A 25,996-nucleotide genomic window follows, 5' to 3' on the forward strand; every position below is an offset into this window, starting at 1 on the left:
ACTTCTATTAAACAGGCATTAATGATGATTATTGTCTCTTTAGCCAAACCATGAGTCTCTGTGCAGCAGTGCAAGGCTTCTGAAGGTCACCTTGACAATAACACAGTCCCCATAAAAATATGTTTGGGGATTTCTTGAGCATTGGGTTGATAAGGAGCCACTGTGGACATTGGGAGCTTCTCCCAATCATGAAGAGAGGTGATGAAGAGAGGTGGAGAGCTGCTAGAGCCAGCACATTGGGGCAGGGAAACTGTCAGCTTGCAGCAAGTAAACTCATGATGTCATGGTTCAAAGGCTTATTTTAAAACTTTGGTCATTTGCTTAATTAAAATATTATCAATCCTCCCTATAAGAAGCCTTAATGGCCTGTGCAAGTTGCACATTGTTAGTTATAATACATTCCTTCAGGGGACATGGTGAAGAAATCACTTTTAGTAAGGACTTGCTGGCAGTGTCACAAGATTTGCAGTATTTCTGTAAGATCTTTTGGTTTGGGTTTTTTTTTTAAGAAGAGGGAAAAAAAATAAAAGATTGGAAAGAAAATCCACAGTATAAAATCCCTCAACAACTTAAAGGTTCTATAACCTTCTCTGTCTGCCCCTCAGCTTGGAGATGAAGGTGCAGGCACTGTATCATGCCACCAGATGTTCTGCATCTGGACACTGCTTTGCCAGCCAGGTTGCATTCCTGCATGGCTGTTTCTTGTGCTTCATGCTTTCAGCACCATGTTTATTGATCACAGTGGCTTGAGTTGGTTTCCAAAGTAATTTTTCCCCAGAGACTGGCTTGAGGGTTTTGAAATCCTTCAGAGCAGGCTGTTTTTCTGATGGTATTTTGCCTGCAAAGTATAGCAGAGCAGCCCTGGTCTGGGCACACAGGCTCTTTATCTGGTTTAAAAAATCCCTATATAATGGCAATGCTGCTACAAGGGAAGGAAAAGCAATTTGTACCTGACTCCTTAGGGAGATTTTGGTGGCAGAGGTAAAATGGAGCCAGAGGCACGTGGTGGGGACATGATGGGACTGTGTTGCCAGTGTTGAGGGGAGCAGGTGAGAGTTCTGGGCAGCTGGAGGGGACTGTGCAGTCAAATATATCAATGTTCAAGCTGTCTGTGAATACTGGGATGGAGGGAGATTGTTGGTTTTGGTTTTTTTCCTTGTCTGTCAAAGTGAATCAAAGCTGCTTGACAGCAACAGCAATCAAACTGTTTTCCGTTCTTCCAGGAGGTAAAATAAGAAAACTGACTAGAAATGAGGTTCCCAGAATATCTCAGTAAGCATGAGATAAAAATCATTGTGAGCTCCTCTGCCTTCTTTGTCAGCCCTTGGCTCCCTCCCACCTTGCTGATGGCCATGTACCTCGCTGGCATATGGCTGGGCACTCCCAGGGGTGAGCTTGTGCCAAGTGACCCCAACTGAGGATTCTGCTGTGAAACCTGAATGATGAGACATCTGTTTATTGGCTTTTATGAGCTTTTTATTAATTAGTGCTTTTAGAAAGGAATTGGAGTGCCTTGCATGCTAAGTGTGAAGGTAGGAATGGGTTTTTTTTCTCCGAATGATCCTGTTGGGATTTCTTGCTCTTGCATTTAGTCCTCCAGCCCAGCTCAGCCATGGTGAGGGGCACAGGGTGTTTGTCAGTGTGTAACTCTGTCCCCTCCCCAGGTGAAGCCATGGGGAAGAGCAGCGTGGTCCCTTTGCCCTACGAGAGGTTCCTGAAAGAGCCAGGCTCGCTGGCAGTGACTGGCTTGCCTGAGGGAATCAGCTTTAAGAAACCCCTGGAGTATGATGTGAAATCCCTGATGGCCATCCTAGAGCACAGCCACAGCATCCGCTTCAGGCTAAAAAGGTAATTTTAATTTTGGGGATCTCCGAGGAGCAAGAGAGCCCCGAGCCCTTGGGATGGTGGCACAGGCAGGAGGGTCCCTCCCATGTCCCAGCTTCTCCTCAGGACCCACAAACCTGGGTCCAGCCATGCCAAATCCAGCCTTGCACAGAGATTTGTTCGTGTTGGGGGGCTTGAGTCCATTTCAGGCTCATTTCTATAAAAAGTGTGTGTAAACATGCACATTAACTGCATCTTTTTATGTGTCTCTGCCAAAATTTCCACTGCGGTAAGCTAAGTGCTTTTCTGTCTCCAGAGGGATTTCCAGGGTAAATGCTGCAAGTGTCTTCCCAGGCTGAAATGGGTTTTTTAATGCCAGGCAAGGAGGGAAGTGGGGGACTGCAGCAGAGCAAACTCCCCCTTTTGGCCACATTTATGCAAGGGGTTCAGTAGTTTTAGGTGCATTTTCCCTGCATTTGCTTTGCTGGCAGCACCTCAGATCCATTCAGAAAAATGCTGAGCATGACCAAATACCTCCTCTAAAGGCTTGATGCTTCTGGAAAATCAGGCTGAGACAGCTAAAAGTAGGACACGCAGAATTTGTGCTGTCTGTGAGCTTGTGGCTCCCTGTCTCATGTGGAGCACGTTGGTTTCTTCAGTCTGAAACTCATTTGCAGGCTGACTGACCTCCCCCTTGAATGTGCCATGGGTGCTGGGGGCTGGCATAGGCAATGGAGCCAAGTGATTGTGGTCATAAAAGGTTTTACCCCTTAAATGCACTGGGCATGGAGCTGTGCAGCTTGGTCCTAGCTAAAAAAAAAAATGCTTTGAACTAACCAGCTTTGACTAACCAGCTCCACTTAAAGAAGACAAGAACCATTTAGGTGCCTGAAGATGCTCAGGAGTTTGAGTGATGGATGTAACTTCTGAATCACAGAACAGAACTATAGAATGGTTTGGGTTGGAAGGGACCTTAAAGATGATCTCGTTCCAGCCCCTGCTGTGGGCAGGGATGCTTTCCACTATCCAAGCTGCTCCAAGCCCCATCCAGCCTGGCCTTGAACACTTCCAGGGATGTGGCAGGCCCAGCTTGCCTGGGCAACCTGTGGCAGGGCCTCACCACCCATACAGGGAAGAATTTCTTCCTAATATCCAATCCAAACTAACCCTCTTTCAGTTTGACACCGTTCCCCATTGTCCTGTAACTCCTTGCCTTTGTCAAAAGTCCCTTTCCAGCTCTCCAGTACCTTTGGGTAATGGAAGGCCAGAGTATGTTCTCCCCAGAGCCTTCTCTCCTCCAGAGTGGACAATCTCAACTCTCTTAACCTTTCCAAATAGGAGAGGTGCTCTAACCTGTAATGGTCTTCATGGTGCTCCTCAACAAGAAGCCTGGCAGCTGGTGGTGTCCCACCCTCCCAGGCATGGCTCTTCTTCCTCATCCACATCCTCTCTTGTTGCACCTTAGCACTGCCATGGGCTCAAAGGAACCTGTTTTTCCCTCCTCTTCTCCCTTCCTTCCCCTCAGGCCAGCAGATGAGCCCAGCCGAGAGCCCAACCCCAACATCGAGTTAACTTGTTCCTCCCTCGCCTCCAAGGGCAGCCGAGACTCTGGTGCCAACGGCCCCGTGGCCAAACCCACCTCGCAGGACGCCCCCTCGGCCATTGCTATCACCAACTTCCTCTACGGCGTCTCTCTGCCCGGCCCCGTCGCCATCGACCTCAAGCAGGAGGCGTCCTCGGGCCTGCCCGGGCCCACAGCGGCGGCGGGCGAGGCGCTGCTGGCCCGGCCGGCGGCAGAGCTGAAGGTGCCTTCCTCACAGGAGTACAGCGACTGCTGTGGTAATAGCCTGGAGTGTGCTCTCCCCTCAGGGCCTGGGGCACTGCCCAGCCCTGGCCCTGCTAGGGGCTGTTGGAATTCCTGGGATGAAAACCAGCCTAGAGCTTGGCCTGTGTGGGAGTGAGCAGAGCCCCTGCCGTGCTGCACGGCCACAGGCCTTCCCTGGGTGCCTGCAAGTGGCAGGCACACCTTTGGTTTTGCCCCAAGTGGCAGGGCACACATCTGGTTTTTGCCCCAAGTGGCAGGCACACCTTTGGTTTTGCCCCAAGTGGCAGCCACACCTCTGGTTTTGCCCCAAGTGTCAGGGCACACATCTGGTTTTGCCCCAAGTGACAGGCACACCTCTGGTTTTGCCCCAAGTGGCAGGGCACACCTTTAGTTTTGCCCCAAAATGACAGGGCCTGCACCACCAGGCCAGAAAGGCAGCAAAGGCCAGAGAGGCACCGGGCCAGAAAGGCATCTGCCCAAAAGGGAATGGGGATGGCAAGGGTTGGTCTGGCCAGCACCACAGCAGGTGTCACAGGCCAGGGTGCATGGAGGAGAGCCAGAAGGGGTGGCAGGGCACAGCACTCAGGGTGTTGTTGTGGTGTCTGGAGCATGGATCAGGCTCTCATCAGCCCTTTCTCCTTGTTTCCCCTCTTGTCCAGGACAGAAATCATCAGTCTCCGGAGGTCCCCTGATCCAGAATGTGCACTCATCCAAGCGCATCCTCTTCTCCATCGTCCATGACAAGACAGGTCTGTGTCCTGCTCCAGCATTAAGGCAGCCTTCCTGAAAGGTTTCCCCTCACCACATCTCTCCCCAGCAGTCTCCCAGCTCTCTCCACACTCTGCAGGGATCTGGCAGTGCTGGAGGGGATGCATCTCACATTGGAGCCAAGACCTTCTTCTCTGCTCCAGTCCATCCCTGCCATTCCAAGATGCTGCTAGTGGTCCTTGAGCACTGCTGGCTGGCTGGGAATTCCATCTCTGCTTCCTGCACAGGAAACCAAGGCATGGCTTTGGGAAAGGCTGTTTGCCCCAGCTGCAAACAGCACATTCCTGCTGAAAACTTGGCATTATTTCCAAATTACTGAAAGCCACGAGTCCCAGTGGGATTCTGCAGCAGTGCCTGGGGGGATCAGCAGTGAGGAGGAGACTGCCATTTCCTTACCTCCACTGCACACTAGGGAAATGCAGCCTAAAAACTCCTGCCTGTCTTGAAGAGGAGAAAAAAATACGGATGGGAAAGTTAGGAAAGAGGAGAAGACAGAAAAGATCCACTTGTGAAAGGGCTGTACCTTTCAAGGGTTCATTCCAGGTGAAGTTGGCTCTGTCCATGAGGGTCTTTCATTCCAGGGCTGAGAAATTTTATGGGGTCATTTCTTGGGAATTTGTACATGCCAAGGCGAGTGCTTAGGTCAGGGGTTGGAGAAACCCAGACCTTATCTGCCAGCCTGGCAAAATTCTCTCAGGAGCAGGGAAATAATTTTTAAAGTCTTGTTCCTGCTTCGCAGCACTTTGCAGGAGAAAAGTGCATCTGCTGTGTATGAACCATATGGAAGTTTCTTATTTCTTGTATTTTGTTTTGATAGATAAGTGGGACAGTTTTATAAAAGAAACTGAAGACATCAACACCCTTAGGGAGTGCGTGCAAATTCTTTTTAACAGCAGATATGGTGAGTAGGAGTTAATATCCCATTATGCATCTGCAGTGCTTGTGGATTGCATATCATTATATAGCAATCATTTTTGTTCCCTAACACAGCAGCAGAAGCCATATGCTAGAGCTCCCTGCTCTTCCTAACACATTTAGCTCAGCAGCTCCCAGTCTCCTGAAGGTTATGTCAATATTTCTGTTTGGAGCCCCACACCATAGTCAAGGAATTTATAACTGGGCTGTAAAACAGCCCTGTCTGGGAATGTGGCTTGCTGGATCATAACACTTGGGCACCAGGAGTGGTGGCACGTGGTCCTTTTACTTACATGTGGCAGGTAAAAAGAAGGTGGTTGTTGTTGCAGCTGCTTTTTTCTCCATCTGCATGGCTTGGATATGTTGTTGGTGCTCCCTTTGACATGGGCAGTGCTTTTGGTGTAGCTCCTGAGCATTTGGGCAGGTGGAAGCTTGGGAAATCACTTGGGGGCTGGTGGGTGCTTCAGCTGTGCCATCTCTATCAGGCTGTGTAATTTGTGAGTTACAGATGGGCTGTAGATGTGTGCTGTGTCACCTGTGAGTTGTATATGGGCTTGAGACAAGCCTTTTAAATTGTGATTTAGAGATGTGGCACTGGAGTGTGTCCAAAAGGTAACAGAGCTTAGGAAGAGTCTGCAGCACGAGCCTGATGAGGAGCAGCTGAGGGAGCTGTGGGGGCTCAGCCTGGAGAAAAGGAGGCTCAGGGGGGATCTTCCCACTCCCTACAATTAGCTGAAGGAGGCTGTAGCAAGGTGGGACTCAGTTTCTTTTCCCAGGTGACAAGTGATAGAATTAAAGGGAATTGCTTTAGGCTGCTCCAGGGAAGGTTTAGATTGGACACTGGGGAAAATTTCTTCACTGAAAGGATTGTCATGCACTGGCACAGGCTGCCCAGGGTAGTGATGGTGTCACCATCCCTTGAAATGTTCAAAAAAAGCATATGGACCTGGCATTTGGGGACATGGTTTGGTGAACATGCTGCTGCTGGGTTAACAGCTGGAATCAATCTTAGAGGGTTTTTCCAACATTAACTATTTTATGATTCCACATAGTGTGCAGTTTGTGAATCCTAGAGCTCACAAACCTGCTGGGGTGGGTCACAAGGAGTTTGGGAATTATATTTGGGAGTTTGGGAATGATATTTGGGCCAGCTCACTCCTGGTTTGAGCATCACTGGGCATGTCTGGGAGTTTTGAAGACACTTAGCTGTGTTTACTGCTGCTTTCCTTTTTGTCCCATTTCCCATGGGAGAGCTGCTCCTGGAGCTCTCTTTCTGGGACAAGCAGAGAAGAGAGCAGAAGGCATTTGCTCTGCTTGAGTTCAAACCTTCACACCTTTGTTTTAGCACCAGTAAAAGACAAAGCACTGGTGTAAATGAAAGCCATGTGTTCATCTTGCAGCTGAAGCCTTGGGGTTAGACCACATGGTCCCTGTGCCATACAGGAAGATTGCCTGTGACCCCGAGGCAGTGGAGATCATTGGCATCCCAGACAAAATCCCTTTCAAAAGACCTTGCACCTATGGGGTCCCCAAGCTCAAAAGGATCCTGGAGGAGAGGCACAACATCCATTTTGTCATCAAAAGGTGGGTGGCAAGGACAGCAGAAGGAAGTGTATGGCTCAAGGGTGTCAGGGATTTGAGCTGTGCTCCCTCCATGCTCACAGGGTTTGTTTTGACAGCAAAAACTCATTTCACCCTCTTTCATAAGACAGCTCTTTCTCCCTGCAAACCCCTGGTTTTCATCTCTCTCCCTTTCTGCCAGGATGTGGCTGAGCTGGCTGTACCATGATGACCCCCAACCAAGCTCTGCCACCCTGTTTTAAGTGATCATGGCCACCAAACTGCCAATGGCACCCCAAACATTTGGCTACAGCACCTTCAGTGACATTTGTGGATGGGAGCGATGCCCCTGGGTGCAGGGAGGAACATCCATACTCTCACAGGGATTCCCATCCACCTTATTTTTCACTGATCACTTGTGCACATCCTCTGTATCTGGTGATAAGAATCCAGGTGTCTGCCTTTCCACTGGGTAGGAGGAGTGGATGTATTCCTAGTTATCACTGTGCTGTGCAATCTCTCTTTGCTTCTCTGTCAGGAAAATCTGCTCTATAATACATTGATTTATCCAGTCCCTGCCTGTGCAGCACTTGTGTTGTTCCATGCCTAGAGGTGGGAAACTACAACACAGAGAAATCCTGGACAAGCCTCCCAAGGGGGCTAAAATCACCATCACTGATGGAATTCAGGCATCCTGAAAGGAATTAGCTTTCCTGATGTCAGTTGGTAGAGAAGCCACTTTGTCCTGCTTTGTCCAGGCTGGATCAGGCTGTGGGATGTGGCCTGGACATATTTTGCTCCTATGAGCAAAGTTGTGGGTACACCAAAATACAATATTCAGGAGACAGGTGACATCCTGGTCAATGGTCTGCATTGGAAATTGAAGATCCAGTAACAGCTACTTTGGTCCCACTGTTTCTTTTTGTAAAACCAGCCTGATTTAATTGCAGCTTTGTTTAATAAGTTAAATTAAGATGATGACTTATAAGCAGATTTAGAGGTGCTTTAGTTAAAAAGCATATGCCATAAGGTTGCTTGGCTGCACAACAGGCTGAAAGGCCTTTTTTTAGCTGAAAAATTCATTCAGTATTTTTAGAGAATGAAAAAAATTACTAGTTTGACTTGGTTTAATGCTATTCATTAATTAAACCTCCAACTCAGTCATTAGCAGCATCTATTTCTAATTCTTTTTTCTTTCCTTCTCTCCTAGGATGTTTGACGAAAGAATTTTTACAGGTATGTTCTCCAAATCCTTTGATTTATTGCCCACAAAATTAAAAGGTTATCCAGAGAAGCAGAGTTGAAATAATGTCACTGTAAGCAGAGGAAGTGCAGGACACAATGCAGTTAGGAGAAGGAGAAGCCTTGTCTGTGCCCTACACCAGGACATGCTGAGATTGCCTTTGCCTGAGATCAGTGCAAGCTCTATACTCCCCTTAAAAATTGAGTTTTGAACGTTTGAGTGAGAATTCCTGGTGTGTTTGGCTGGGCTGGCTCCTGAATCAGGCTGAGCCACAGTAGAGGCAATATCTGTAATTTCAAGAGGAAGAAAATTACTGCTGTGTTTCTCACTGGTAAATTATTCTTTCTTTGACTTTCTTTGCTCTGTGTTTTTACTTCTTTTTTCTCTGAGCTGGAGAAGCCAGACAAATTCTTTACTGTGAGGGTGGCAAGGCCCTGGCACAGGTTTCCCAGAAAAGCTGCAGCTGCCCCATGCCTGGAAGTGTTCAAGGCCAGGTTGGACAGGGCTTGGAGCAGTCTGGGATTCTGGAAGGTGTCCCTGCCCATGGCAGGGGTGGAACAAGATGGTTTAAGGTCTCTTTCAACCCAAACCAATCTGTGATTCCATGATAAATGCTTCTTGGCAGATACAAGGTGACAGGTCCCCATGCTGTCAGACTCAGCCCACTCTCCAGCAGTGTCCTCATACACACCTGGAATATGGCATTGCATCCAGGTTTATCACACCTGGGTCCTGGATTGCCTGGGCTTGGCTCACGAGTAAAGACATGTTTTGGGGTGGTGTTTTGTTTTTTTCCCCCCTGAGCTGCCAACTGCACATGCTGGTAGCTCTCCAGACACCTTTTTCCCAGATATCTCTGCCAGCCAGGTTATCACTCTTGCCCCACTCAGCCCCAGCCCTGAGAGTGCTTCCTGAGCCTGGTGAGGTTGGGGCCACCCAAAACAGACTGGAGCCACCAGCAGAACCTGGAGTGGGTCCCACCTACATGGGAGATTTCTTTGTCTAAAGCTGGTAATGGCTTTTTTTTTTTTTTTTTCTCAAGAAAAGGATTTTTTAAGCTCTAGCCCATCCCCAGGGGATGGAGCACTGAGCTGTGTTTTGGGATGCTTGGATTTTCCTTGCATAATGCCTGCATGGTGTCTGGGGGAGGCATCATGTACATCTGCACATCAGCTCCAGACCTGTGCTATGGGCTTGTGGATTACATGCTAGGCAGGTGCAAGTGGATATTTGGAGATGAGGAAGCAAACCCAGCAGAACTGAGGTGGGTGACAGGCCCCACTCTCCTGACAGTTCCCTGCAGGGCTACCAGAAGCAAAACCCATTAAACCTGGCTCTCTGTGGTTTGTGTCAGCACATCAGCTTGTGCAAAAAAACCCTCATCTGCTGAGTCAGGAGGTGCCATTTCTGCAAAGACATTATTTTCTGAGTGGAGCTGTATTTTAAGTTGCCATTTGTGAAGTATCCCAAAGCTTCCCCGTAAAGTTTTGCTCACCCTTTAATTAAAATACCCACCACTGCTTGGAAACCTATTTTTGTTACTCCCCTGGGTAGCAGTTTCAGGCAGGCTGTGCTGGTGCAAGAACAAGATTTGGTTCATAGAAAGCACAAATTAAAAGGAGCCTTTTGGACTGTCAGTAGATAAATAGTGTTTTTAAGGTTCTGTGTTTCTGCTGATCCTATTGCCAGAGTCCTGCCCTTTCTCACAGGCTGGAACAAAAAGAAAAGTGGTATCAGGTTCCCATAGATGGAATATGTTTTAGAAGGGTGAGGATACTGTAATGGTGCTTTGAGACCAGCAAAGGGCTTTGATAACAGCTGTTTAACAAGACACCTTGTGGTTTCTGCAGCCTCACAATGTAGTCTCACTCCCTCATTCTTCAGCTCTTTGCTCACTTCCCTGCCTGATTTTATCTCCTACTCTGCCTTCAGATTACTCTTACCATCTCCAAGGTCATTGATGAGGCTTCATTTCAGCTCCTTTCAGGCTGCTGAGGAATAGGGAAGGGAGAGAGGAAGGTTTTTATGGTGGCAGGTTGCTTCTGTCCCTCTCTGTGCCTCTGTGACAGAGATTTCTCCTGCTGCTTGGTGGGCTTGGAGCTGTGAGACAGGGCTGCCTGTGTCTCTGTGTTTTGCCAGGTTGGCATCCAGTGCAGCACATCCCCTCCCTTGGGACAGTGCACTCCCCACTTTGGGGCTTTTTTCTAGAGCAGTGGGATATTTCTGGGGTTTCTGACCTTAGTCCCTACCTCCTGGAACCCTTATCCTATCAGCCAGCCCTTTCTGGAGATGCTCTTTCTTGGCAGGGCTTCCCAGCACACACATAGTTATGGAGAGGTTTAAGCAAAATGTCCTGCTAATATTTTAACATGTGAACCCAGTGGAATCAGCATCTTTGCAAGCAGGTGACACTTAAAAACCTGCTCCCCTACCCTGACCTCAGCTCTGGGGCTAGGAGGGGAACAAGCTGCAACATTGGCACCTCCAGCTGCTAATCCTGGTTTTGCTTCTCTCCCAAAACCCACCCTGCACACCTGACAACAGGAAGCAAATTTACCAAAGATCCAACCAAGCTGGAGCCCTCCAGCCCTCCCCGGGAGATCTCCCCCGATCCTCACCGTGGGGCCATGCTGGAACTGGGGGGGACCTCTCAGGCCAACAGCAGGTAAGTGGGACTTCTGTCCTGTTCCCTGTAAAGTGACATCCCTCAGAGAGTCATCAATGTGCACAGCAGGTTACTGATGTGTTCATCAGCAATGCCCAGAGGTGTAGGGGGATACAGCATGGGTAAATGAAGGTGGTACAGAATGTAATCTTATCTCCCAAAGAGTTGCAGCTGGACCAATTACTGAAGATTAGGAGCAGGCCTGATCTTAACAGGCCACACCTGTAGCCAATAAGAACAAGTGGTATAAAAGAGTGGGTAGGTGGGATCTGGAGTCAGGTGGTTACTGTAAGGACCAGGAACAGTCACTGCTTAGAGGAGCTGCCTATGAGAAACATTGAGAAGGTACAAAACTCTGGTGATATGGAATCCTTGCACTCTAATGATAATAGAACTCTTGATGTATAAGACAGGCCAGTGGGTACAGGAGGGTGCCATGAGTGTGATTCAGTAAGCTGGAGCATCAGGGAGATGTTGTCAGTCCATAAGGGGAAGGTGAGTGGCTAAACTGGTGCTGCTTTCCTACCTCCCTAATATCCCACTGCTATGGGGTAGTCAGTCAGTCAGCACAGGAGGGCAAGCAGCCCCATCTTTTTGCAAGCCAAAAGTTTGGAATCATTAATTTTGAGCAAAACTGATAAAATGAGGGCCATGCCTGGGATTATCTGCTGGCACTGTCTCTGGTGTTAATGCATGACCTAAAGGATTTACCCTCAGCCCACACTGTAACAACATCCTGCTCATTAAATGTTGCTTGTTTAGAAAGCTCAAAAGGAGCCTAACATTTAATGAAGGTGGGGTTACACAGTCCAGCAGGGCAGGAGATGTTTTATGAGAGTACCTCTTTCTGTTACAACTGTGCCATGAGCTAGACAGGTCCAAAACATGCTGGCAGCACCTGTGGAGCATATATCACATAGCATACAGCTTTCCAACCCAGACTGGGAGATCCAGGAGGTGTTTGTCTCTTTATAGCCCAGTTTCCTTCATTCCTAATTCAGTGGAAGCAAGGTGTAATTTAGCCTCTAAAAGGAAGAGAGGCAGGGCAGCAGTTTATAGCATTATGAACTGCCATAAGACAAGGAACCTTCTCCCAGCCTTGCTTCACACCAATGGAGTAAAGAATGCTCCTCAGCTTCTCTGGCACAAAGCCTCACTGCCCAGCACTGACAGCTCCACCAGCTGGGCTTCAGACAGAGCTGTGTGGTTGCTGAGCTGTGCAGGTCAGCATGGGGAAATAAGGTAACTTTGTCCCATCCATGACATCTCCTGGGCTCCTTTCCTTTCTTGGCTCTTTGATGAGATGAGCCTGTGACAGGTTGGAGTCTCTTCTGGTTCTCCCCAGTGCTGTTTCAGGTTTGCTCCCTTGGATGTGGCTGCTGCATGCCTCTAAAGCATGTCTGGGACAGCAGAACCTCAATGAATGAGCCTGGCAATGTGGCCAGTACTGAAATATCACAATTTTGGAGGGCAGAGACCTCTTGAGCTGCCCAGTCTGCAGAGCTGGCATTTGTCTCCAGCTCTCTGGGTATCTTCAGCTTCAAAAGAGAGTTTGTGGGAGATTGGTTTTATTTTCTTTCTCAGTAGGAGTGTTTCCATAGGAATGGGCCCCCCAGGTCAGAGTCCTCTCCAGGGAAAGTGCAGTGTCCAGTACTCCAGGAGAAGGGCCAGACACTGTGAGGTGTAGTGCACTCCCCAGAGAAGCCCTCCCCCCAGATTTCCTTGGTGAAAGGTTTGCTCTGACCTGAAGTGGGAGAGTTTAAAACCCTTCCCAAGGCTCCCAGGCAATATATATGCTTTCCAGACCAATGACCCCTTTTGCCTTTCCACATTTAGGAAGAGCATTTCAAGAGCACTCATGGCTTGGTTTGTGGTTTGTTCTGGTGATGCTCCTGGGTGGGTTTAGGCAAGTGGGAAGTGCTTTTTGAACATCCCTCCTGAGCCAACAGGATTTTCCTTCCCCCTGAAGGACCAGCATTGTGAAGGAGTGCTTTTTCCAGAGTGGAAGTGGTTCTTTAGGTCCCTTACTGCCAAAGAGCTGTGGTTGTCCTTATTCAAGAGAGACAGGAAAGCACATGCATCCTGGGAATGCAAAATAATCTCATTTGGATGCAGAACAAGTTGTGTAAACTCCTGAGCATGTGAAGTTAACTGTAGATGGGAATTTGGGATAGTGCCCAGTTTTTCAGTAAAGAAAAGCTTTGAACAGAATAAATATTTACCAAATCAATTGATTTTTCCTTTCTCCCTATTTTTTACCTCCATGAGTAACCACACTGTAGTAATACTTACACACTGCTCTCTGGCAAAAAGGGATGGAGCCAACCAAGTTTTGGGCTGAAAAAGAACCTCTCTGCTGCAGTTCCATCCATGGGTGTCTAGAGGCAAGGCAAGGGTGCAGGACCAGGGTGGGTTTGAGAGCAAGGCTCATTTCCAGAGAAGCTCACAGACCTTGCAGCCATGGATGCTCTGCCACTGCTGGGGCTGTGGTGGCCCTGGGGACCCCTCTGTGGTGCCAGGCAGCATTTCTCCCTCCTGCCAGGGTCAGTTCACACACCCCTGGAATTTAAGCTCTCTCTTACACCGTGACCACCTTTCTTGTCTGCCTTTCCCTTTCAGGTCTGAGAAGTGTAATGTTTCTGAAGGCTGTGAACCAGGTGAGGAATAATTCATTTTCTCTTGCAAGACATGTTATGGGGGGGCACTCTAGAGAAAGATGCCTGCAAAGTAACTTGAATGTGTGACTTTAGTTGCATGATTGCACCACAGTGCAGTTCTCTAAGGACTTTATCCCCATTTGATTGATGCAGAGAGGAAGGCTGTGACCCTGGGGCCTAAAAATGCACACAAAAATTGAAATAATGAGACTTAAGCATGTGCTTAAATGCAAAGCTAAGGGAAGTCTTTACTGAGTTCCTTTGAAAGCCACCCCTGAGAAGTCAGCAGTGTTGGTATTTTGAGCACCATGAATGAAAAGGAAGTGCTTTTCCACAGGTTTAGGGGCTTGGACCCATTGTAGACACCACACCAAGCCATGCTGTCGTGCCTCTCCAAGCTGCAAGCTGGGACTCGGTGCCTTGCAGTCGATCTGTCCCACCCAAAGTGGGGAAATTGATCTTGAGAGAAGAGGAAGCTGGGCTGAGGACTGTGGGCAGCCTCCTCCTGGGGCAGCTGGTCAGCACAGGCTTTCATCTGCTGGGGTTGAAACCACACTGAATTTCACCAGGGTTCAGCTGCTCTCATCTTGGTGTGATGCAGCTTCAGTCAGAATAGGGGCAAGTTCCAGGCACGAGTTTGGGAGCATTAAAATTGCTCGGAGCCACCCACTGCAGACAGCTCCTCTGGTGTCTCCACCATCACCCATTGGTGGCCCAGTTCATTTTAAGTGAAGAAAGCCAGGAAATGACCATTTCACAGGGTCCAGCTGCCAGTTTTGGGCACCCACAGCTCCTCCAGCCAGGCTGTTTGCAGAAGCCAGGCCCACACGTGTCCCTTTGGGTACCTGCATGCCATGGGCTGGATGCTGCTGGGCCACTTGACTGAGGCCCTGGTGTTGTGGCAAGCTCAGCTGGTACTGAAGTGACAGCTGGCCACTGTCCTGGTGCTGTGTTGGGCAGATTGCTGGATCCTGTTGGTGACTGCCTTCCTGTCAGAACCCAGGACACTCCTCTGACTGCCTGGAGGACTCAAGACCCTGGCAGGGGCTCAGAGACCTTGGCACGGAGTCAAAAACACCTGTGCCTTTGATTTTAACCCATGGAAACAATTACCAACTTTGTGTGAAGATGTACAAGCCACAAGAATTTGAGTAGAATGTTAGTGAATTTATCACAGGGTGAAAATGTAGAATTTTGGGGTTTTTAGAATGGGGGTTCAAGAGGCAAGATGGAGGAATCTGGGCATGTCCTGTCCTCCTTCTTCTTCTTAGCCTCCATCTTCTGCTGTGATGGTGGCACTTCTGGATTGGTTGAGAGTAGAGACAGACTGTCTAACATAGGTGATGGGTATTGGGAAATTATTGTAAATAAAGTACACACAGTTCTTAGTATAAAAAGCCAACAGCACCCCAAGGGCAGGGACTGTGCCACAACCCGACCTGCTGGACAGATCTCAGCAGGTCAGAGATGGAATGGAACAGATAAGAGAAAATAAACAGCCTTGAGAACAAGAGCCAAGGAATCCTGACTTCCTCTTCTTCGGTCTCGGGGCTGGGAAAAAAAGAGACTTTGTGACACCTCGGGGTCATCTCAACACAGAGACCTCGTCACCTTCCCTTGCCTTTCCCCATAGGTACCTCAGGAGAGCTAGGTGGGATCAGGCAGATCAAAATCGAACCAGACGAGCTGAACATCATCCAGATCACCGTACCAGGTACCTCTGGGTGCAGTGCTGCTGCCCAGGCAGGGTTCATGTTTCAGCATTTTGCTTTGAGAAGAGGCATTTGCAGGGTATTTCCCAGCATGTAAGGTTCCCTCACGTACCTGCAATGGTCTTCCTTGGCTGACATCCTATTGAGGTTTCCTGGGAGCATTGGAAGGTGTTTTAGGGCTTTTTGTTGTTTTTCTTTCTCCTTCATTGTTGTCCTATCTTGCCTCTCCCCTGGAGAAAGTGAGCCTGGTTTGCTGCTTTTCTTCATGTGGAGGATCTCAGGTATTGAGTACAGGATGCTTTTGAAGAGGTACTTCAATTAGAAATCCAGCCTGGTTTTGAAGAGTTCATAAAAACTAATAGTAGGCAGGTCTAACAGGTCTGATAGTAGGCAGGTTTAATATTAAGCACATGCTAAAAAAGTATTGGAATTGTTGACATTGATGGGGGAAATTCCCCCCATTCCTGCCCAGAGAGGTCAGTGGCAATGGGTTGTGATGGAGATGACATGCTTGAGGGGCAGCTGGGAGAGTCAGTTTTCCTGTCCTTACCTGTCCTGAACAGTGCAGCAAATGGTAGGGTGATCCTCAGGGTTTAATGAATGGATTGTTAGCAGTTTGCATTTTCAGTGTGCTTTACAACCATTAATTAATAAGCTCCACAGAATGAGGGCAGCATCAGAACTCTAAAATGCCTGAGGGTGAGTGAATCTGGGGACAGCAGTGACACCAGGCCCCACCACACCAGTTGTTGCACCTAAATTGTAGCAGTCCCCTTAGTAAGGTGATAGTTGAGGAGTCTCTTCATGATTGGAGTAGAATAGACTTATCTAGGGTCACTAGAGGGAAAGGAGAAGGAGCAAGGTATAGTGGTAGATCAAACAGTTTCTTTTTCAACTTGGCAGCTAATGGAGGAGAAGAAAGTTGACACGTGGTAAGCTGGAGGTCCATGGGAGGAGTGGGAAGAATTTACCCCTTGTCCAGTGCCAGGGAGATCATACCTCAAGTCCAGAATCCACCTTTTCTTTCCTTATTTGAAGATTGAGTTGAATGAGAGGGAATACAGCTGAAGGCAAGGAGGAGGAGTAATAGAAAAGAGATGCTCACCTACAGGGAGAAATTTGGATTATTTATCCTGTGAGGTCAGAAGCAACCTGATTGAAGTACATAAACTAGTTGAAACTTCATTTAAAGCTGAATTTGGGTGGGTCTTTGAGGATATTGGACAGCCTAGCACTTGGGGAGACAGGTTTAATGTAAGGGAAACCAAAAGAGGGTTGATTTTGTTGAGAAAGGCAGCATTAGTGGAACCCTTTCCTACCCCATGTAGTATCTAAATCAAGCAGCATTTTAAGTCAAAATTGAGTGTCTAGATGGAATTAAGCCAAGTAAATAATTTGAACCGGTTTTGTTCTTCACCTTCTGTAGAGGTTAGGAAGAGATTTTTTTTCTTCTTTCAAGAAGTCAGGTCTGTGTCAGGGATGAGCTCTGGGTGGTTCTGGGAGGAGGAAGGCAGATGCATCCCCAGAGCATCTTCTGGTGATATGTGGGGCTCCTGGGAGTGGGGGGCCCTTTGCTCAGTCCTTGCTGGTGGCTGGGACCCTCTGAAGGCTGTTTTGGGGCCAGTGTCTCACTGGTGTCAGAACAAGAGGTGCCCTGGGTTTTTGTCCGCAGACCGATCCCCTGCCTCGGTGGAAATGCATGACCCAGTGCCCGCGCACGTGGCCTCAGAGGAGTCAAGATACATCCTGGAAACAGGAACAGGTACCAGAAGTGAAGCATCTGGGAGACTGCAGGGTAGGAGGGGTGTTCATGCAAGTGTCAAAAATGAGTGAATCCATTTATGATGCAAAGTGCTCAAGTTTGAGACCCAGTTCCAGAGTCTTGGCCTCAGTGAGGCCAGCTGGGAGCTCTGATAGACTAACTGGTGGGTTTTCTGCATCAGCTAGTGGGTTTCCTGGCACTGCTGCTCCTTCCCATCCTCTCTCCAGCTCCAGCATGCTGCAAACCCAAGCCCCTTTGCCCAGTGCACCCCTGGAATTTACCTGGGGGATCTGTGCTGGCCCTGTGGCTGCCCTTGCTTCTGCTGGGTCTCTCCTCTCCCAGGGAGCCCATGCCAAAGGGTGGGCAGCCCTCTTGTATGGAAGCACTGGGTTTATCCTGCCAGTGCAGCTCTTGGCATGCTGGTACCAGCCCAGCCTCTGCTGGGACACTTGCTGAGAGCTTAGTGAGGGGAGGGAGCTGCAGGACACCTGAAGAACTCCTGCTCATGTCTTGTCTGGTTTTGCTGCTGCTAACCCTCTTCTTCCTTGGCAGAGGCAGAGAAGGGGTCCAGTGAAGAGTCTCGACACGAAGAAAAGGAGCTAGAGGGATCAGGTGAGTGTTTGGTGAACTCTGAGCATCATTGCTTGTTTTTGGAAGGATGGATGCACACAGATGTATTTTAGGTTGGGTTTTGTGAGCTTCCTATGTTATCAGCAGAGCCTTCAGCTTTTAGCCTTCAAAGCCTCTGCCCACAGAAGGGCACCATTGTGTTCCTGGGCTCTGTCCTCTCGTGCTTGAATTTGCTTTTCTCTTTTTTTTTTTTTCTTTTCTTTTCTTTTTTTTTGCTCCAGACTAGCATGGCTCTGTAGCAGGTAGCCATTTGCTAGCATGGCTCTGTAGCAGGTGCATCTTTACCTTCCTTGTTAAGAGATCAGTTTGGAGGCTGCTGACAGAGGACTAGCACTGATTTGAGGGCATGGAGAGTGAATGGCTGTCTCTGCCAGAGGTCAGGCAGGGCTGCTCACCTGCACAGTGCTTGCCCTGGAAGCAGCTGGTTGCTCAGAGCATTTCTCTGTATTCTTGTTTGTTTTTCTGGTTTTTTTTGCAGATGGTATAGGGGACATTTTAAGTCATTTGAGGAAACAAGTTGAAATTTTGTTCAACTCACGCTACGGTAAGATAACATTAACACATGTTCATCATGCCAGCTGCTGGCTTTGTCATTGACCATTTCCAAACCAGCAGCTGAGTGAAGGTGCAATCTCATTTGTTCATCTGCTGTCTGCTGGGCTCACAAATGCATTTGAAACCTCCTTCTGCCTTGTTATTGCAGCTCTTTCCCTTGATTTCCTTAAAGTTGTTTCACTGGCTGCAGCCCAGGAATTGCTGCCTTCATCCTGCAGAGGGAAGGTCCAAAGTGGTTCCCCCATCACTTGTTTGAGTCTCAGAGAGTGTTTTCCACCCACAATGATCATTGCATGGCTCAGCAAAGCTGGTGGCACCTTGGTGGTGGGGGCTGGCACTCAGCATGCTCTGCTCACCTCTGCTTAGAGAGGTTATTTATTTAACTAAGAAGAAACACAAGTGAGGTCACAGATGCGTTTTTGAGAGCTGGCACAGTGTTTGCCACTTATAGGACCAGGATATGTGGCTCTGCCTGACAATCCTCAAAAGCTGGGGGCACAGCTGAGCTGGTAGAGCCCACTGTGAGCAGGGAAAGGAGATGAGCCAGGATGCTCTCAGGCAGGGCTGGGCACATCCACTGGACCCATGGCTCCCAGTGCTCCCCATGTTACCACAGTAACAGGCTGAGAGTCCACACTGATGAGATGGGGTTTTAACCTTGCTGTGGTTTCACACTGGCCAAACACCAGATACCCACAAAAGTTGCTTGTTTACTTTTTGTTACAGTTGAGCAAAGGAGAGGGGGAAAAAAATTAACAAAGGGCTCATAAGTTGAGATAAAGACTGGGAGAAAACACTCTAAGGGCAAAACAGGTTCAAATGTAAAGGTATAAAGTAAATTTATTATTAACAGAGTCAGAGAAGGATAATGAGAAGTAACACAAGCATTCAGAACATCGTTTTTGCCCCCCAGCCTCTCCCACCTTTTCCACCAACAGTGCAGGGAGACAGGGCATGGGGGTCTTGGTCAGTTCATAATTTGAGCTCTTTTTCTGTTTGCTCAGGGAGAGGAGTCTTTTATCTGCTGTGCCTGGGGTCCCTCCCAGGGGCAAACAGTCTTCCCAAAACTGCTGTGGCATGGGTCACTCATCCACAGGGTGCAGTCTTTTAAGGCTAGGCTGCTCTAGCTTGGAATCAAGGGCCTTCTCTCTCTATTTGGGTTTCCCACTGGATCACAGCATTCTTGGCATCCACCCATTCCAGCATGAGCACTTTTCTCACGGGATGTGAGTGGATCTCTGCATCCTCCATAGACTTCATGCCTTACAGGGGTTCAGTTTGTTTTACCACAGTCCTCACCATAGCTTGCAGAGGAGTCTCAGCTCTGATCTTGGAGCACCTCCTCCCCCTCTCATTTCCACTGCCCTTGCTGCTGCCATGTTGTTTTCCCTCACATGTCCTCACATCCTCCTTTTCTCTGATAAGAAGAAAAACTGCTGCTTGTAGGTACTACTGCCTACAAGTTCCACTAATTCAAAGATTGCTGCAAGATCCCACAGTGCCAAGAGGTTGATTTTGTCCCAGTTCTGCACTGGGGAGTGGCCTGCCACGTTTTCACTGTCAGCCACATGTCCCCACTGCCATGGCGTGGGCAGTGCCCACTGCAGTGCTGGCATTGTCTAACACCTCTCTTCATGCAGGGCACTGGGCAGGCAAAGCTGCCCCTGCTGCCCTGCCCTTCTCCCCTGTGGCACAGCTGCCAGGCAGGCATGGCTCACCACAGGCCTCTCCAAGGTGGCAGCAGCCACAGTGGCCACGGTGTCTCCCCACCCCTGGGGAAAACCTGCCCGTGCGCTGTTTTGATTTTCTTCTTAAATGTGTCATCACAGAGGCATTACCAACCTAACTGACCCCACAGCATGTCCATCTTCAGAGCCATCTGAGATGGGCTCTGTCAGATATGGTGGAAGCTTCTAGCAGCTTCTCAAAGAGGCCACTTCTGTGGCCTTCCCCTGCTATCAAAAGCCAGGCTGTGCCAAATCAGCACAAAGCTGTTTATTAATCTATCCAAATAGCACTGCTTGGTGTTGGCTGTTTGGTTGCTTTTGGCAGTATTTAGCAGAGCAAGGGGAGTCCTCACCATGCTGGGCTGCACAGGCTGATGGGGCACCCCCAGGCACATTCCCTGTCTCCTCCCTCAGCAGAGGGGTTTCCATGGGGGTCTGGATGTGGGGTTCCATTGTGTTGTGGAGAGATGCTTGCAGCCTTTATAGGAAGGCAGGCTGTGGTAATGTAGCAGATGCAAAAGCCAGCTCCAGGTGGCTGCATGGCTCTGTCCCTCATCTCATGTCTGCCAGTGTCAGGGACATCCCCACGAGGCACAAACTCCCCAAAAACCTCCTGAATCTCTCCAGCAACATACCATGCTGCTGTTGCTTAGACCTGACATGGAAGTCCAACAAACTAATGAGATTGGGTCCCCCATGCAGCAAAAGCCATAGGAATATCAGAGCCAGTCAAAGTCCCCTACTCCAAGTTCCTGATGTACCCTGAGGACCTGTTTGTTGTGGGCTTGCCAGAAGGCATCCTGCTGCGCCGCCCCAACTGCTTCGGCATTGCAAAGCTGAAGAAGATCCTGCAAGCCAGCAACAACATCCAGTTTGTCATTAAAAGGTAAGGAGGGTGGGGTGGCTGTGCCTTGGGGAGGATGTTTGTGCTCAGAGCTCCTGCTGCTGTGCAGTGTCCTGGGGAGCACCCATCAACTGGTCACCTTAAATAAATTTGCTCGATTAGAAGCAGACAAGGGTTGTTGCCTTGTTGGAGGCAGCAATGGTGTTGTTCCCTTCGTGTCTTCTGGGTTTTTAACCTGTTTTTTCAAGGGTTTGGCCACCTCAGCAGGATGGGTGAAGAGGCCTTTAAACTTCAGTGTTCCCTGATGTGAAGCAAGGACAGGGGCTGAGAGCCCTGGAGGTTTTCCTACAGAAAGTGGCTCCAGCTGAGGTCCAGATGTGCACATGTGCACTTGGGATGCTGCAGACATGAGGAAAGATGCTGACCCTGTGCTGGGGAGCCATAAGAACTGTGGGAGGGCTGTGAAAAGCCACAACCAATGTAATGCAAGAGCATATCTTAAAGCAGATCTATCTAATGATAGACAGAAGAGATCCAGCAGAGGTGGATTTTAAGATGTCTTGGGTATTTCGGGGGCAGTTTCTCACCCAAAAGTTTTCAGATGACTGAAACAGAAAATAAATATTGGGAGCATGGAGATTTTGTGGTGTCAGAACAGCAGCTCTCAGGTCAGCCCAATCATGTTTTGAGGTTTCCTCCTGTCCTGATCTTAGATCCATTCCTTTGTGACCCAGCTTCAGTGCACCTTGTTAACTAGCCCTACTGTCACCTCACTATGCAGCTTTAGTATTAGGTACCCAAATGGCAATTTTTGGGGTCAATTTTATGTTGAAAGAAGCACAGCTTCTCCCATCCTTAAGAAATGTTCAGGACCATATCCACTGAAAGTCTGTAGCTGCTGATTTAAGCTGCTCAGTCATCACCTGCTTAATCTCATCCCAAGGAGAGACACATCAGCTCATTAAAGAGCCTGTCAGCATGAAAACTATGTCCAAAGTTCTCCTCTGTGTTGCAGGACCTTTTAAATAGCATTAGCCAGGCGGAGTGGATGGTTTGTGGCTGTAGGAGTGGTGTCCTGAGGATGCTGGAGCAGCATTTTGTCCCTGCCAGGGAGGTCACTCACATGCCCTCTGCTTCTCCTTGTTTTCCAGACCGGAGCTGCTGGCGGAGGGCGTAAAGGAGTCGGTGTCAGACAGCCCAGCAGCCAAAGGTAGGCTGAAAGACACCCAGCAGCTGGGCTGCTAAGGTCTAGGTAGGAGAGGAGTGAGAGTGGTTTCCTACAGCCTTCCCTCCCCACCTTGTTTTTTGGCTGGAAACCCCCTCCCATGCACCCCCCTCGGCAGCGCTGTGATTCCTAATTCCTCTTGTGTCCCCTGTCTCAGCCGCCGACGAGAGGGACTCGAGCGAGGCGCTGCTGGAGGACGCTGTGAAGAGACAGGGCTTCCAAGGTGTGGGGCTGGAGACACGTGGGGGCTGAGGAACAGCCCCTGCCTGCTCTGGGGGCTGCATGGGACAGACGTGGGAAGGGAGTGCTGCAGGTGTTGGGGCTCGGGGGGGTTGGCAGAGGAGCAAGACGAGGCTGGGAAGGAGGAGAGAAGGAGGTGGGATGAGAGGATGGCCACACTTACTTGACCAGAAAGGACTCCTTCCCTCATTCCTGGAAAATGATGGGAGGTGACACAGAATAAGCTCTAGGTCCTAGCCTTGCCCTCTCCTGGCTACTGCAAAAATTAACCCTGTCCTGACCACAGGAAACTAGAAGACAAGATGAACAGCCAGGACAGGCAGTCCCACAGGTCTAAGGAGAGGTTTGAAGCACTCTGCATGGTGCCCTAATTAACCAGCTTGGCTTATCTCCCTGTCTGACCTTGTGAGATGCATAATTAAGTTTCCAAGCCTAGGGGTTTGCCTTTTCTGGGGCTTTTCCCACCTGTGTGATGTTTGTATAAATGCCACTTGAGTTTAGCTGGCAGCAGCATGGTGGCTCCCCTGGGGGACAGAGTGGTGGGGAGAAGCCTGTGGGCTGGACAGGCAAGTGCTGCCCTGATCAGGCATCTCTTCTTGGGCCCTGGGGGCCTGGGAAGAAGGATGGAGAGCTTTTTCAAAGCCTTTGGTTTCTCTGAGAGACTTTGGAGTTTGTTATATTTTAATGCCAGTAATTATCACAACTGAATCTTCGATTTCACGTGGCTTTTATTCTTAGCAAACAGGCGAGGGAAAAATAACCCAACATATTTCTGTTTAGATTATTTTTAAGGACTTTGAATGACCCACTCCACAGATTAGCTAATTGCAAGATAAGGGCTTTCCTATAATTAGAAAATGGCATTACTTAAAAGTCATAGAGTGCCTTTTAATATACTAGCAGAAATCTATAATTGTTTCTTTATTTTACAGAAAATTATGATGCCAGGCTTTCCAGAATAGACATTGCTAATACGCTGCGGGAACAAGTCCAGGACCTTTTCAATAAGAAATATGGTGAGAATCCAGGCTTGTTTTTTTTTCCCCCCCTTACTCCCTCCTAATTTTTTGCTTTTTATCTCTCCCCTGTGCTCCTGATTCCTTCTTGCCAGGTACTTTCTCTCATCTCCCCCGTGAGCTGCTGGTACTTAGGAGAGCCAGGAAGGAATGGCAGGTCTGGGATTTGGCCCTGTTTGCTGTAGGAGCTGTGGGAGGTTGGGAAGGGAATAGGAACAGGCCATAGGGAGCACTGGGGGACAGGAAGATGCTGCTCCTCCTGTTCCTAGAGCAGGCAAATGCTACTATCCCCATGTTCAGTTTAGGAATGTTATACCCCAGCTTAGTGTTCCCCCTGAAGCATTGCAAACCATGCACTGCTCGTTCACTTGTCCTTCCCCCTCTCCCTCCCCTTGCTGTGGGTTGGAGAGGAGACTTGGAGGCACAGAGGCTGAAAATCACCTATTGAGATATGAGTTTACTGGAAACAGCCATGGAACAGGAAAACAAACAGTAACAGCAACAATATCAGTAACAGAGGGAACCAGCACTACCTGACCACTCCCTCTGCCACTCCTACTTGACCAGAAAGGACCCCTTCCCTCATTCCTGGAAAATGATATGAGGTGATACAGAATAAACTCTAGCTCCTATTCTTGCCCTCTCCTGGCTACTGCAAAAATTAACCCTGTCCTGGCCAGAACCCCTTATTCTGTAACACATCATGCCAAAATTCTACACTTTCCAACTGTATACATATGTGTGATGTGTGTGTATCCACAAGCACAGATATCATTTCTGTAGTCACTGTTGTCCCTCCAAGATGTTTGTGGAGTTCATTTAGACCATGATTGTGGGCTCTATCCATCTTAGAGGCCTTCCACAGGGCTGCTGTGCTTTTGGCTGGTTGCTGCATCACAAGCTCATGGCTGGTGTATCTGGAGCAGCCCATCCTCACTGGCCATGGCAGTCATGGGCAGTGTCACTCAGCAACCAGTATTGTACAGTTCAACATTACAAACTGCTCTCACCCAAAAATCAAATTCCCTGGAGGGACACATCGTGTTTCCCTGTCCCTCTGCATCACCCACCAAGTGCACACAGGTGCTTGGGCAAAAACAATCCCACAGATAGGTTTGCCTTTGCTTGAGGCAGGACTAATCCAAAGTGTCTTCCCTGAGACATTTTCTATATGCACCATGGGGGATTTCATCCTCTTCTACAGCACATGGAGGTTTTGATTGGGCAGGGCAGCCTGATTGGTCGAGCCTCAGGTGTTAACTAACCAGGTGGCCTTTGCTAAATGTAAATCCCAATGTTTGAAGGTTCCCCAGGCATTGCTGTCAGTGTCAGTTTTAACAGTGCATTGTACCATTCTGTTTTCCAGAGGCTGCTGCATTTACTCAGCACTGGTTGGGCCACACCTGGAGTGTTGTGTCCCATTCTGGGTCCCCCAGGCAGGACACTGAGATGCTTGAATGCAGCAAGGCTGGTGAAGGGTTGAAAATACAACCCCTGTGAGGAGAGGCTGAGTGAACTGGGGTTGTTTAGCCTGGAGAGGAGGAGGCTCAGGGGAGACCCCATCACTCTCTACAGCCCCTGACCAGGAGGGCACAGCCAGGTGGGGTTGGTCTCTTCTCCCAGGCAGCACTGACAGAATGAGAGGACACAGTCTTGAGCTTCACCAGAGGAAATTTAGGCTGGATATTAGGAAAACATTCTTCACAGAAAGAGTGATGGGGAATTGGAATGAGCTGCCCAGGAAGGTGGTGGAGCCACCATCCCTGGATGTGTTTAAAAAAAGATTGGATGTGGCCCTTAGTGCCCTGGTGTAGTTGATAAGGTGGTGTTGGGTCACAGGCTGGACTTGATGATCTCAAAGTTCTTTTCTGATCTAGTTAATTCTCTGATTCTGTGATAAGGTATCTTTGCAAGCAGGCCCCTGGCTGGGTAATAATTGGCATAGACTCCATGTATTTCAGAAAGCTGAATAATAATCTTTAGTAAGAAACCCATTGCTCATTTATAGAAATACAGCTGGACCTCATGGTCCAATCCAAACACCATCACCAATGGCTAATTAAGAAAACACCCTTTGGTAAACAAATCTCCATAACACATTCCACATGTTCACAACAACAGGTGCAGCAGGTTAAGAATTGTTTCTCATTCTTTTCTCTGATCTTCTCACAGCCTTTCCCAGCATGGTGCCTGCCATGGTCTGTTTCTCTCTGTGGCCAGAGAGCTGCTGTCACAATAGGGAGTATGATACACCCACCCAATCCCAAGCTTTCTGGCCCAGGTGTCAATGAGGATATTTTTAAAATGAGTCCCATTGCCCAGCCCAATTCTTTCAGTGTGCCCTGCTGCCACAAGACCTGCTTTTCAAGGCACAGGATGTGGTGTGAGGCCCAGGGTAGGTCCTCAAGCATCCACTGGTGCCTTCTACCACTGTGAGCACGTAGTGTTCGCCTTGGCAGGTTTCAGGCAGTGTGATGCAATCAATCTGGCAGGTTCCCCATGCTTATATTTAGAGCACTGCCCCCCACAGGGGCTTTACCCACTTGGCTTGCTTTGATCTCAGCTCATGTTTCACAGTCTTGGATAACCTGGCAGATGGTGACCATGTCCACACCTCCATCACGAAATCATCTGTGTGTTGCAGCTCTTCCTTGATGACCTGAGGTGTCAGGTGTCACTGAGCTAGAAATAATTTACCCTTATGTTGCCAGGCCAGATCTGCCAGAAATGCTTTAACCTTGGCAGCCCAATGCACCTGCCCATTGTGATACTCTGCAGTAGCCCAGTTCTCCTGTATGTCTGTATCTAAAATGACAGGCTTTACAGCT

General features: G+C 48.8%; 1 protein-coding gene across 8 annotated transcripts in view; it reads left to right on the plus strand.

Moving 5' to 3' along the window:
- Positions 1–25,996, plus strand: part of GTF2IRD1 (GTF2I repeat domain containing 1) — a 71,089-nt gene that overhangs the window by 28,194 nt on the left and 16,899 nt on the right. For 5 of the 8 annotated variants that reach the window (XR_011682343.1, XM_071447590.1, XM_071447587.1 and 2 more), the window contains exons 5-20: positions 1,665–1,848; positions 3,350–3,663; positions 4,309–4,398; positions 5,235–5,318; positions 6,733–6,916; positions 8,103–8,128; positions 10,680–10,800; positions 13,420–13,457; positions 15,091–15,171; positions 16,842–16,931; positions 17,484–17,543; positions 18,040–18,105; positions 20,546–20,729; positions 21,839–21,897; positions 22,070–22,135; positions 23,085–23,168. Coding sequence is in view for 7 of the 8 variants with exons in the window: in XM_071447590.1 (XP_071303691.1) it covers positions 1,665–1,848; positions 3,350–3,663; positions 4,309–4,398; positions 5,235–5,318; positions 6,733–6,916; positions 8,103–8,128; positions 10,680–10,800; positions 13,420–13,457; positions 15,091–15,171; positions 16,842–16,931; positions 17,484–17,543; positions 18,040–18,105; positions 20,546–20,729; positions 21,839–21,897; positions 22,070–22,135; positions 23,085–23,168 (1,731 nt within the window). In the remaining variant the exon portion in view is untranslated. The remainder of the gene's footprint in view (positions 1–1,664; positions 1,849–3,349; positions 3,664–4,308; positions 4,399–5,234; positions 5,319–6,732; positions 6,917–8,102; positions 8,129–10,679; positions 10,801–13,419; positions 13,458–15,090; positions 15,172–16,841; positions 16,932–17,483; positions 17,544–18,039; positions 18,106–20,545; positions 20,730–21,838; positions 21,898–22,069; positions 22,136–23,084; positions 23,169–25,996) is intronic. The other 3 variants (XM_071447586.1, XM_071447589.1, XM_071447591.1) reach the window with 3 other exon arrangements.

The sequence above is a fragment of the Agelaius tricolor genome, unplaced genomic scaffold (assembly GCF_023055355.1).
Source record: "Agelaius tricolor isolate 1412-34295 unplaced genomic scaffold, bAgeTri1.0.p SCAF_25, whole genome shotgun sequence".
Taxonomy (NCBI): Eukaryota; Metazoa; Chordata; class Aves; order Passeriformes; family Icteridae; genus Agelaius; species Agelaius tricolor.